Source organism: Lepisosteus oculatus, chromosome 12 (assembly GCF_040954835.1).
Source record: "Lepisosteus oculatus isolate fLepOcu1 chromosome 12, fLepOcu1.hap2, whole genome shotgun sequence".
NCBI classification, from domain to species: domain Eukaryota; kingdom Metazoa; phylum Chordata; class Actinopteri; order Semionotiformes; family Lepisosteidae; genus Lepisosteus; species Lepisosteus oculatus.
In genome coordinates this window covers 15,482,085-15,496,191 of record NC_090707.1, presented here as the reverse complement: position 1 = coordinate 15,496,191, position 14,107 = coordinate 15,482,085, and the positions used below count along the sequence as shown (strand labels likewise).

The following is a 14,107-nucleotide window of genomic DNA, read 5'->3' as shown; positions in this document are numbered from 1 at the left end:
TGCCTGTGCAGCATAGCTGAGTGAACAGCATGACAGGTCTCCCATTCCTGGAAACAGGGCTGGACACAGCGGAGACTGCCCAAAATGGTTACTTAATGCCCCAAATAGTAGTCAAAATCTTGTGTAGGAATAGTAATTAATTCCATTCTTCTGGACAGCAAATTTCCTCTGTATCACAGCTTTCATACCTGATGGTGCTGCCTTAAACCCAGGAGGGGGGATTCTAGAGCTCAGTCACTCTAAGTAGTCACCCTGACCTATGGAGACTTGTATGTATTATACTGTACCACAACATCTACTAAATGTATCCAAAAACGTAATACCTGTTCTAACTCAGAGCAAGGAAAACATTGAAGATATTGTAATTCTCTTAAGGGAGAGTTTTAATTAGGGTCCCTGACACTGCAGGTTATATACAGTAAACAACAGTTCATGTTTGCTTGGAGTTGTTAGTCCCTGAGGCACTAGGTATCCAAGGCCTGAGGTTTAGCCACACACGTGTAAAACTGAAGGAACAAAATTGAAATAAAATAGCAACAAAATAAATACCCTCAGCTAAAAATGTAACTTTTCCTTCAAAAGCTGTGCTGTACCTGTTGTGGAAATCTAGAATGTTTGCCAGGAAGACAGACACACATTTTTCTAATTCACCCAATTTCTCTTATAAAAAAACAATTCGGTCTCTGTTTTGCCTCTCTGACACTCCATTTCTCCGTGTGTGCTGGTTGTAAATAAACGTGGTCACTGAGGGTGTGTAAAACCCACTTTTTCTTTTACCATGGCATACTGTCAGAGGAGCTATGGAAAAGGCTTTATTTTTTAGGTAATTTAAAGCAAAAATAACACTCATGGAATTAAGACCATATCCACAGCAACTAAATTAAATCACATTGCTTGTAATAGTTTGCTTGGACATGTCATCGTTATTATCTTTCTGGCAGAATAATAACACACAAATTGTTATCAGGTGGTGTATCACAGGACTTGGAATAAAGGAAATACGATGGAATAGTATGATAATTGCTTTAAGGGAGAAATGGTATCTTTGAGCATGGTTGATCCATTAGTTTAATTTGTATTTTTTTCTGACCAGGAATTCTTGATGAACTGGCAATACAAGCAGTGCCTGTCTCGGAAAAGGGCAAATTTACATGTTTATGAGAACAGCTATTCACAGCATCTAAATTAGCTGCAGCACAGCAAATCTCTGTAATTCTAATGGCAGAAAGTCACTGTTGCTGCAAAAATCTGGAAAGAGTGATCCAGAAAATTCTTCTGCTTTAGGACAGAATGCATCTGGAAGGAAACAAAGTTTTGCTGGGAGGTACTGTTAGAGAAGTACACACATACCAATAAACAAATCTAGGGGAAAAAATAAAAATAACTGTCCAAAGTTTTCCTTCTTAAATGTATGAAACTAGCAAGATGTATGTGTTAATTCTTGCATTTTAGCACTTTAATTAAAAATTAACTTGCTTTATCACACATTTTCATAGGGAGATATACTGTACAGTACTCTATATTTAATGTAAGGACGACAATATGTAACTGCATATCAGAAGCATACATACAGTTTTAAATATGCCCTTTTAAGATTTTTTACATGGGTTTTCCTTGTATTTTCTATCAGTCAGGTTTCTTATGTAGTTTTTGGATCAGTATCCTTGCAAAAGGGCTTCCTTTTTTATTATTTTCTTCACTAATTTACAAAGAAACATTAGTTACTGCTACGGTTTTGCACTATTAACAGGTAATGTGTAGTGCCATAAAAAAACTTGTCTTAATAATGCTCAAGAATGTTTATTTCAATGTAAAAAATGGCATACTGTACATAACAATAATCAGTTAGGAAAGTTTTGTATGCTTTGACAGTAAAATATCACAACAGCTCAAATTCTACAGAATAAAAAATGTTCTGTGTATGCTTACAATTATACTGGCTCTGACAGAAGCCATTTTAAGCTGTCTTTATCAGACTCAAGTTATACAAAATATATTTATTTGCAGTAATTTCAATAGCAGTGCTTAAATTAAAATTTGATACTTCACATACACATGATAATACATTCACATAGGAATGTACATAGTTACAATATGTCACTTATACAACATAATACATATACCCATTGATACATACTGGTGCTGAAGAAATTAATAAGCTCTGTACATACATTAGAATATAAACAGAGCCCAATTTTGAATTGAGAGCACAGTGTATCACCATCATTTTCTGAAAGAAAGGAAACAATTTTGATATTTAAACATTTAAAAAGAGCTACAGTTGCATCTTGTTAGTGTCAAATGACAGAGGTCATCATTTTTTTCATTCAGAAAAAAGGGTTCCTTTTTTGCTGACATTTCAAAATTGAGCCTGGCACCTTTTAAGCATCAAATTATTTATACACAGTTGATTCTTAACACTGAGCAGCAATGATAGCTATCATTAATAGCTGTTCTATTGTACAATACATCCAACAATGTTTTTTCTTATTTCTTGATTTAACAAAAAATATTAATTTAATGACATTCATGATTGGCTTCAGTATGCATGATTTTATACATGGGTCATATTGCTGCCTTTCTGATCAAATGCTGGCATTATATATAGATACTTTTTTCCCCACTGTGTCACTAATATTTAATGAAGTCCTCTTCATTTATACATCATCCTACGCTGTATTACGCCACACTAGATTTTAGACCTAAGTGTGTTTTACGTCAACATAAAGAAATCTTTTAGACCCTCAGTTCAGTTCTTTGAGTCCTGCTTATTTTTTACTATAGATTTAAAATTCACTAGCATCTTACAAAAAATGGTGTGCATGTACACATTGAAACAAACTTAGAAATGCCTGCTTTAAAATTGAAATGGGTATCCTTTACACATAGTGGAATCATCTGTTTTCCCATAGAACCTTTAAGTTGTTGGCAGAATTAACAGCCTTCTCCATCAGTCTCATATAATAGACAAGCTACTTAATACCATATTGTGTTCACGTCACATTTTGTGCTTGATATTAATACTCATAAAACTGGCAATTAATAATTAAGCAACCCTGAAATGTATTGCACATTTTCCAAAGACATTTTAAGAGCACAAGAATCTGAGAGGACATTGGCAAGGCTGAGGGACAAGAATTTCAAAGATATTTTAGCAGCAAAAGTTGTATTCTCTAGTGAGAACAGTGCCAAAAATACCAACGGTTAGACTTATCTGAAACCTTTCAAATTTACAGAGTCACATATGTAAATTAAAAAAGAAACAAAAAATATCCTAAAAATACTTTTTGCCCTATTGCCAATTCAAGCAATTTTCATATGGTACACTATGAGGAAGTTGTTTAATACAAACCTTAACTTTAAAATTAACAGAGCATTATTGTCCCACTCTTACTTCATATTGTTAGTTGCTCTTAATTTCAGTCTTTACGACAGGTTCTCTCAAATACTGAACACATTTTTAAATGAAGCAATGAAGATACCTCCAAACCACTGCTGATTTTGCATCAGTTATATTATTTTCCTTTTGAAGGCGGCTCATTTTAATATGGCATGGCTCTGTACATTATTAATATCGATTGTTCTTGAATTTTCCATTATTTCTGAACACAAAATAAACTGTCAAACACGACTCATATATCGGTGTCATGTTTGTTTTAGCAAAACCATGCACCTTTCGAACCTTGTAGGCTCATAATAAACACACAAAAAAAGTTAAATCCAGCAAGTCGCAGAAGAAGTGAACATCAATAACTTTTTTTAAAGACTTTTACAACAGTGGTCATCATACTTGAAAATTAAATGGATCTGATCATGTGATCCTGGTGCTTTCTCAATAATTCAAAGTTTTGCTCTTCCCAGACCCGAGGAACTAACATCTCAGGTGCTTCTTACTTGACATATCATTCCAGATCCTGTGCATTTCTTCTGGAGATATCTGATGCACTGTGATAACTCTCCGGTATCGGCAGAGGCTATAAGCCATTTTCCAGTGATTGAAGCCACTGTTCTGAAAAGGGTGGATACCAAGTTTCCTTAAACACAAGCCAACATACACATCCTCCAAGTGCAGCAGCCTAGTGTGGAGAGATGTCTTGTAAATAAGTTCTGCTACATCTGCAGAAAACACATAGCCTGTCCCTGAGCAGAATGGCGGGTACTTGCTGTCAGGGTATAAATCTCTGGGCATGTACCACTTACTGCGTACATCTCTTATAGGCCCTCCATTGATGACATAGCCTGTGAAGTACCTCCTCCTTGGCTTTGTTGTCGGCTTTAAAAGCTTGTAGACCAGATTATCCATATTTACAAAAATGTCACTGTCTGTCTTCATTACATATTTTGCCTTTGAGCAAAAGGTGGCCACCCATCTCATGCCCATCAAGGTTTTGAGGGTGAGATTATGGTAGGAGTCAATGAAGTCTTCAACCACAATGTCATGGAAAATCTGGCTTTCCTGCTCCACCATCTGATTTAAAACAGAGTCCGTGTTTTTGCCCAGGAGAAATAGAGTGACAATCCTGATACCGTTGAAGTTGTTTTCGTCTCCCCATGTTTCCCGAATGGCCTGCCTCGCGTCAAACTCCTTGTGCGTTGTGCTGATGAGGATGACCAGGAAAGGGACATTGGTTTCACATTTTTTAGGCTCGTTGATAAGGAAATCAAATGAATGTGGATTCAAGGGGCGAGTCCGGATGTTGTTAAATGTCACGTTTTTGCTTTTTGCTACTTGTCTCTGAGGTACTGACGCTTGGCCAACATATGAGGATGATGGGCGAGAGACACTTAAGTACCAGAGAGCACTTGCCCAGCAAACTACTGTCAAAACATATAAGCAAGAGACCTTTGAAGGCATTATGTTACATTTACTTATATTTAGTGTACTGAACCTTGAGTGGCTTATTTCCCATTAGTGGTACTATTTCAAATTGGGCAGCATTATGCTGCTTAGTTGTATCACTTGACATTAATGGTCAATAATGGATTGCTTCAATTTCCAGCAGCCAGATCTTCTTTTGACAAGAGCGTCATATTTATTTTTTTAAAGCAAAACGTGCTTAGGAAATATGTCGTTCCCCCGTTTCTCCACTTCGCAGTCCTCCTGCCTCTCCATTTAAAGCTGCAAGAAAAGGAAAAGTAACAAACATGAATGCTTTTGAAATTCTGTGTTTATGAACTGTTCACATGTATGTGCCACCGCTTAACTATGGACTGCTTGCATTTCATCCATGCTTTTTACCCAAAGGATCCCAAAGAGATTTGCATGTAGGGGAAGAGCTTCATACGCTACTGAGCTGCAGCCCTCCCATGAGAGATATGCAGCAGAACCTTATGCACCAGCAGCCACACAACACTGCAGATCAGGTGGAGAAGTGAGATAATACTTCACCAATCATTTTCAAAGGGAAATAAAGGGAGGCAAGATTGTGAAAGCCCCAAATGGAATTTTGTACAGTGGACGTAAGACTTGTACTTTAACAAACAGTCTAATGAGATCTTTCATTATGTCACGGGACCCTGACTGGGCCTCTCATCCAAAGGACAGCATGGCCTATGGCACAGCATCTTCTTGTCAGGGGCGAGCAAGAGCTGGTAATCAGTCCCGCATATACACGCTATTAGAACACACTCAGGCAGACTTTCACAGGGGCCAGCCAAATAATCTATTTTTTTACTTATTATTTCTCTATTAGTTCCATTTTCCTTTAAATACTGCCACTGCCCTTCACTCAGTAGTTTCCTTACGGTTTTCTTTTTTCTCTACTTTTATGCGCTAACTTAATTATTCCAGCACTTTCCTTGTTCTTTGCCACTACTGCTCTGCAGCCCTGAGTGTTGGATTTATTTTTGTGTCTTTCTTTTGTTTTTGGCTCCTCTGTTTTCTGTTGTTACGGTGTTCCCCACCTCGCTGTTGCCTCGTAGCATCATTACACTTCTGCAACACAGTGTCACCAGTCACTGTGGTGAGGTATTGGTCAGTACATTGTTTTCAGAGAAAATAGTGCCACCTACTGGTCTACCACCACCATGTACTGTACCTACTTGGTTTCCTTAGAAGTGCTCCATCTCTGTACCGATCAGTCTACAATGTGGTAACGCTGCTGTCATTCATCACTTGCATTCATAAAAAAACACAGAGCAATGAAGAAATTCAGTAGACATGGGCTAAAATAAATGAAATTGAAATGATGTGGTACTCCCTACACAGTGTATGCAAGGATGAGCTTCTGTCAGATTCTTTTAAATATAGGAGGTTTAGTTGTCAGAACAATTAGAGTGACCGGTTGCATGCCAATTCGTTTTGTCATAATAACATCGTGGAAACATGACAAAATTAGCCCCTTAATCCTCAAATGGTATCAAATCTTATCATTATTATAATTTCTAAATGAAGTAAAAACAATGATAGTTAACACATACTGTACCCATGTTCAGCACAACATCAACATAGCTTTGTTAGGACAGCTACAGGGATATCAGTTTGAATGAAAAATTACTGGAGCACTTGATTGAGTTCCCAGAAATTGTTATAATTTGAGACCTAAAGCTATTGATAAGAGGGCCACTAGTTTAGAATGGCTAACTGGCAGACATCCAAATGATTTTCATTTCAAAGAGTCAGCTTACTGAAAGGATCAGGTAAAGTAAACTGGGGGCAAAGATAATTCTAATGTAACATTCTGACAACTCAGAGAATGCTAAATAGAAAAAATATATAGGCTTTCACACACACTCTCCAGAAATGTGAAATAAAGCTGTTCTAAAGCTCTAGAAATCGGAATGGGTGAATATGGATTCTGAGAAGCCATATTTTAATCTTGTCACTGCATAACAGCTAAAAGGATTAAGATATGTGAACCTGAAACAACAGTATAGATCAAAATCTGATCCAAATCTCTATTATCTCTATTAATCTTTATTAAGTAAACACTATTGTATAGAGAATTAATAGCTTTTCAGAAATCTCTAACAATTGTCCTGTAAAATAATTATATTCATAGATGCTAAAACAATGAATAGCACAGTGTAGAAAGTCAACTCTCACGTGACAAGGTAATCTTCACCTATCCATAATGCACTGGGTAGAAAAAAGACATAAAACTCAAAAATCAATTTCCTCATTCTGAACTCCAAAACATAATGGAAATGTACAGCAAAAAGTGCTGTTAACCTTTGAAAGAGCACAAAAATGAAAAGATAACAGCTTGGCAAGGTGCCATAAACTGAAATTTCATAAGGCTAAGATTTGCCACATTCAGGCTTTGTGTAGTTCATTTTTTGTCTTGCAAAACAAGTACATTATGATAGAGTATGTTGATGTGATGCACAAATGCTCTATATTTTTCTCAATGTATCAATTTAAAGCTGCATCAAGTATGACATTTACATCTCATAAAAATAACTGACAAAATTCTGCAGTATTTGTCATGGTTGGATGTACCATTTATAGTTTCAATAAAATGTACACTGGGATGAATTCTTGTGTTCTTTTTTATCATGTTATTAAAAATGCATGCTACATCCAGCTGGATATTCAATAATATATTGGAAGATGCCATTTCCATATTTTGTTAGATGCCCATGTATGAGTTATATGGAAATGTTATGTTATTATGCAAATGTGAATTATATGAGTAGAGCATATTATTCCCTTTGGCTATTAAAACGAATCAGTATTTTCATGAAAGGCTTTTAGACAGTTTAAAAACATTTCGTACAAGTATGTAAAAAGAAATCTTAAATCTTCAGGGTTTCTTATTCTAGCTGCATTGGAAATGGTTTAACTCTGACAATTGAGTAATTTTCATTGAAAAAACTGCATAGAGTAAAAATACTAAAGCAAGCCACAAAAAGCAAGACAGATTCTAGCGGGAGGAGACACTTATCAATGTACAATGTGCAGAATGGGAAACACTTGCAAACAACAGTTCTGGTTCTTATTTGTTAAGATTTCAGAAGAAATGATGGGATTGTAGGATCCACAGAGGTTTTTAAGACCCATGCTTGATATCAATACTTGTAATACTGTACAGTTTTACATGTTTTATATCTTTTGTTTTATTTACTTAAAATTATGAAGCTAATTAGGTATTGAAACTGTACAGTCTAAAAGTCTTTAAGGTATTAGAAGAGATTGATACTCCATCCATCCATTTTCTAAGCACTTCAGGGTTGCAGGGGAGCTGGAGCCCTTTGTAAGCAACAAGTGCAAGGCAGGATACACCCCAGACAGGACACCAGTCCATTGCAGGGCACACAGGCAGAGACATACACTCACTTACAGTAGGTCCCCATTACCTGTAAAGCGCTTTGAGTGGAGTGTCCAGAAAAGCGCTATATAGGTTTAAGCAATGATTATTATTAATTACTTGCACCAGGGCCAAGTTTTACAAAAGCCAATTAACCTACCAAATATGTCTTTGGACTGTGGAGCACCCAGAGGATATCTGCACAGGAAAACATACTGTACAAACCCCATGCAGATAGCACCCCTGGTCCAGAATTGAGCCCAGAGCCCCAGCACTGCAAGGCAGCAAAGATAACCATAGTGCTGGCTAAAAAAATACATTCACCTCAAAAGAGAAGCAGCCATATATTAAATTCTCCATTCTGGATAGGACCTAGCTCTACTAAACCTTAATATTATTTCTGCTCCTGTCATCTTGGTGTCCTACTCTATCTTGGTTGAAACACTTCTAAAATGTCTGGGCAGTTTTAAAACTTCCCGACAGATTTTGAGATTCAATTTATAGTAGGGTTCCCCTTAGATACTGTTAATTTCAAATTTGGTTCTGTATTATGGAATTAATCTTTGGAGTTCAGTAGAAAGATTGACAAAGTCTCAGGAGAGACTTTGTTCTGTTTTTCATAATCACTAACTCCTTACAAGTGATTATGTCTTCAGTTTGAAGCAATAATTGAATTCTCATTCTACCAAATGTGCTCAGTCTACGTCTGGGCCAGGACTTGCACTTCCAATATGATCCCCAGTATCTGGCTCTTTTTTTTTTACTTACATATCCGTTCTATGCTGTCCCCCGAGGAACAAGTTTGACTGTACTGTAGGTTTAACTACACACATGGGTTAAAACAGTCTGCTGGACATTTGGGAAAAAATGAAGGGAATGGCATATTTTTGTTTCAGGGCTTTTATAAACTCTTATTAGATTAATATATGACTCACCATCTGAAAATAGTTCTTGTATTCTACCAGTGAGGAAAATCTTTGGAATCAAATAGATTTGCCTTCCAGAACCCTAACCCAAAGCCCCAATTGGACAATTTGCTTAAATTTTCTTCACAGGGTGTATTTGGCTCCTCATAGACACTATCACATAAGATAAGTTCACCTTATTGGCCATATACAGTACAATTTCTTGTATTGTATTTGTCTTTTTTCGTATATCCCAACTTGCTTTCCATGAGACACACAGACAAGGAGAGAAGCTTGGGGTCAGAGCAAACGGTCAGCCATTTATAAAGCACCCCTGGAGCAGGGTCCTTGCTCAGGGTCCCAACAGAGTAGAATTCCTCTGCCAGCCGCGGGATACGAACCGGCAACCTTCCAGCCACAGTTTCCTAGCCACAGAGCCGCCCCATCACATGAAATTTGTTCCTTATCCTACAGTATGTGTACGCTTTGTTCAGAGAGCCCTGTGGGTATATTTTCACACAAGTTTTGTGTTTCTCTGTGTGGTTAAAGAAACATTATTCCACTTTTTTCTCCAGTATTCTAAACCAAAATATTCCTCACTGTCATCTGGTACTGTTAAATGCTTAATCCAGTCCTGGCCTCTCCAGGCTGTGGAAATGGATCTGGTTGGCTGGTTTCAAAGCAGATAAAAAGACTGGAGGTCTCCCCATTCCCTGTCTTTGCATCATTGAATGCTTCTGAAAGTATTTAATGTATATGTACTGTAGCTCTCTTCTGTTAACATCCATGGAGCCCAGGGGTTGATGAAGGCATGGAGGATTAACGTCGATGTGGTCAAATCCTAATTTTTCAGCACTTCTATAATAACTATTTGACTTTATTTAAGTCAACAAGTGCAAGACAGGATATGCCCTGGACAGTACATGTGTTCTTTAGTAGAAAACTCTGGTGGGGGAGTAGGGGGGTATTACCAGTGTTAGGGAGTGTCGAGTTGTGTAGTTTTGGCCTTGATCCATTTTTGACAAAAGAAATCACAAAAACTGGTTCCCCCCAGAATTTTCCCTTTACTCCTAAACAGAGAAACTGTACCACCCTTAAGCTTTGATTTTCAACACTGTAAGAATATTAGTGTTTTAAAGGACTTTGGTATATTTATGTACTGTTAGTATGTCATTTTTCATGGTCTGCTTCTCTTGGAAAGGCAGACTTTTTTTCTAATAAGGAATTTGGTACTTTTAACATCCTTAAACTCAAGAAACTATACACTGACTTTATAACAAGGCTGAGATGTAGAACATTTTATCATATTCATGGATCCTTATGTTATTACTGCATTGCTATTTGTCCCAGAAGGATATTAAAAATGTGTCCATTTAAACTGATTTTCTTTTTTCCTTTCCTAGCGACCTACTGGCAGGGGAACCTTAGAGAGTCATTTGTTATTGCTGTTACAGGCAATATGTGACCTTGAAGGACACGATTTTTTATGAGAGAAGTCAGCAGAAACATTGACACTTACCTTTATATGAATGCATTAAGCATTTGAAAGGAGTCACTGCTGATTTGAATGTGAGGAGATCAAATACCACTGAAGTAAGCAACTCACGAACACCTACATATGTTAGAATTTAAATCCTTATTTTAACCTTCATTGAATAATATTTTTTTATTATCCAGTAAAGGTTAACATAAGGATTGAAGGTAAATTAACATTCGTTTGAATGATTATTACTTTAATTACACTGGAGTTTTGCAGCCACATTAGCATTTTATTTCTGATTTATTTTATATATATATATGTATTACTTTCAAGTATGATGCTCTCTAAACATATTTGCTAATGTTATACAGTATATTCCTCGTAGCTTACAAAATAGAATTTTTGAAAAGTTTGCCATGACCACATTACTCTACAGTGGACTGGAACCATAAAAATATAAAAATGAGGCTACCAATGGGGACAAGCAAGTATCACAAAGAATAAACTGCTGAAATCTTGCTGTAATTTGAAAATCACTAAAATTCTAATTCTACATCCTTCCCCCTTTTCTGTGGACACTACATGTCAAAAGGTTAAAAGTAACAAATTATGTAGAAAGGCACTTATGATCTTAAACAGTGGTTTTCAACCTGTGGGCCGTGGCGTATTGGAGGGGGGCCATCAAATTATGTTGTAATTGTAAAAGACTTGTAAATATATAACATAATATATATAATATAAATATTTTATAGATATTATGGCTTAGCATGCTGACTGCCATTAATGCCATTATATGTGACATGACAAGAAAGCTAACATGTAGTATAACTGCCTAATTAGGCTTCATGTCATGGATAAGTGGCTTGCGTTTGGTTCTCTTATGAGGAAAGACACAGAGGAAGGCCTATCTATGGTGTCTCATACTGAAAGCCCAAAATCCAAACCCCAACTAAAAAAGAGAAAATATTGCAGTGAGTACTTGGCTCTGGGCTTTATGTGCGTGGGAACTGTGAACGAGCCACTGCCGGTGTTTGTTGTGTAAAATTCTTGAATCAACTTGAGTGGAAGCGAAAATACCAAAGCAGTTGAAGTTTCCTTCCAGGTAGTGCAGCTTATAGTAAAGGCTGGAAAGCCTCATACAATTGGGGAGAATTTGCTTTTGCCTGCTGCTAAAGAGATGGTTGGTGTCATGTTAGGAGAGAAGGCCCTCAAGCAGCTAAATCTAATATCACTTTCAGACAACACCGTTGAACAAAGAATTAATGAGATGGCACAAAATGTACAGTAACTCAGCAGCTGTTACAAAGAGTGCGAGAGAGACGCTTTTATGCGCTGAAATTGGACGAATCTAGTTATTGCAAACCTTTCCAATCTCTTTGTGTATGTTAGATATGAACATAATGGGGACGTACACTTTCTGTTCTTTAAGCCTTTACCTACACACTCAACTGCTGAAGCCATTTTTGATGTTTTGAATGCGTTTATTGTGTCAAATGGGAGCGTAATTTTCAGTCACTTTAATGGACTCAGCCTTGGTCTTTAAGGTAAAGCAGTTATGATTTTTCACATCCAAAGTAAAATAGAAGCCACAGTAAAGAAACTGGAAATGTGGGCCAAACGTATCATCCAGTCAAACTACGACGCGTTTGAAAATGTGTCAGAGTTTCTAACAAAAAAAACCCAGCTACCAGCAGCATTCACAAAGTTAATTACAGAGCAACTGCAACGTTTGGGGACCCAACTGCAAGACTACTTCCCGGCTCCCGATGTCCAGTTCAGCTGGATTGAAAATCCTTTTGAAAACCTACAGTATGTGAAGAGGCTCTCGCAAGTTTGGGTGCAAAGGAGCAAGACAGTCTTGTGGACCTGTCCTGTGACAGTGCTCTAAAACTGATCTTTTTCACAGAAATTCCTAACACATTTTTGGCTTCATGTTACTTCGGAGTATCCTGATCTTTCGGACAAAGCAGTGAGATTTCTGATACCGTTTCCGCCAACAGATTTTTGAGAAACTGGATTTTCTGTGCTGGTGGCACTAAAGACCAAATACAGGAGTAAGCTTAATGTTGAGCCAGACCTCCGCTGGCAGCTTCCCTCTCTGCAGCCCGACATCCAGCATTTGGTACTGTATCTGTCAAACAGCACAAGCCCTCTCACTAAGTGAGCCAGAAAGAAAGTGCGTGTGTTTAAAGCCAGGCTAGTTGTAGGCTATTGAGTGACTGTGCATTCATTCCTCCATTGGAAAATCTACTACACATGTTGAATATAATGTAACGGATGGGGAGTTAACATCTACTTCTGTTTCATAATTGTTCTGATCGTTATTGTGCATATTTGTGTTTCTCAACGTCTTCATGAGTTCATTTTAGCACAGAAGGCTACCATGCACTTCTGGAAATATTTTCAGTTCGTTTTGATTCTGCCCGATCAGTTTTGTTTGCGACAAGGCTAATGTTAAGTGCGTGAGATATCATAATAAAGAAAGAGCTGTACTGGTACCTTAGTTTTTACAATATTTCTTATTTTTATTTTTATTTAATTTTTTTTGTGAGGTGCTGACTGGACTCCTTTTGTAATCAATAAAGGTCTTTGTAAAACCATTGTTTGTAGCTTGTATATGCGCATTTCCACTGATTACTGGTGTCAGTTAGGCTACTGCTGAGGTACAGTATAGTGCTAGCCGTTTCAAAATTGTGAGGACAGCCTTGTTTCTGTATGGGCCGCAGAGAATTTTATGGTCGGTCCTGTGGGGCTGTCGAGCTGTAATAGGTTGGGAAGCTCTGATCTAAAAGATATTACTTAGTCTTCTTGGCTGCAATCACACAGTTGATAAATATCTGGCACCCCTAAACTGATTAATATATTAACTGATTTATACAGTATATAAACATTTGATTGGTATTCTGTGTCAACATGCAAGCTGCAAAGGAATCAAAAGAGGTTAATTCCATGCTGAAAAGTAGAAAAAGGAAAAAAAATTGTAGAAACAGCAAAGGAACAGGAATGTCTTATCTTTCTGTTTACTTTTCTATGTGGTATTATCATCTGCTTGGATAATATATAAATTACTGAAATATCTCTGAAGAAGGAAAAATTAAGATATTAGTTTTAAGTACAATGGTTACAGATTCACAGAAACGCTATTAGGAAAGTGTCAAAAATATGTGGGTCATTTGATAACAAATCAATGTTTTTGAAGAAAAAAAGCACCCTTTATATACAGTACCAAATGTAAAATCTGAAATCACACAATAAATGTATCATGACTATGAATGAAAACTAAAAGCAAGCTCAATCTTTTCAAATTGACAGGTTTCGCAACCGGTGAATTCGAAATGAAATAATGATTATCCTTGTTCTGTCCCAGTTTTGGCCTTGAGTACAAGACTGGGCTTTAACAAAAGGTGCCATTGCTTTTAATAGATTTGATATCTCTTGCATGGGTAAAAAGTCAGTTAAATTCTTTTTGCCAA

At 37.0% G+C, this 14,107-nt stretch overlaps 1 protein-coding gene across 5 annotated transcripts in view; it reads right to left on the bottom strand.

Annotated features, from left to right (window-relative positions):
- Positions 1-1,784: 1,784 nt before the first annotated feature.
- The window catches only part of b3galt1b (UDP-Gal:betaGlcNAc beta 1,3-galactosyltransferase, polypeptide 1b), a 108,898-nt gene continuing 96,575 nt past the window's right edge, over positions 1,785-14,107 (bottom strand). For all 5 annotated transcript variants that reach the window (XM_015359050.2, XM_015359049.2, XM_015359054.2 and 2 more), the window contains one exon: positions 1,785-5,119. In XM_015359050.2, coding sequence (XP_015214536.1) covers positions 3,872-4,855 — 984 coding nt within the window. In that variant the 5' untranslated portion in view covers positions 4,856-5,119 and the 3' untranslated portion in view covers positions 1,785-3,871. The remainder of the gene's footprint in view (positions 5,120-14,107) is intronic.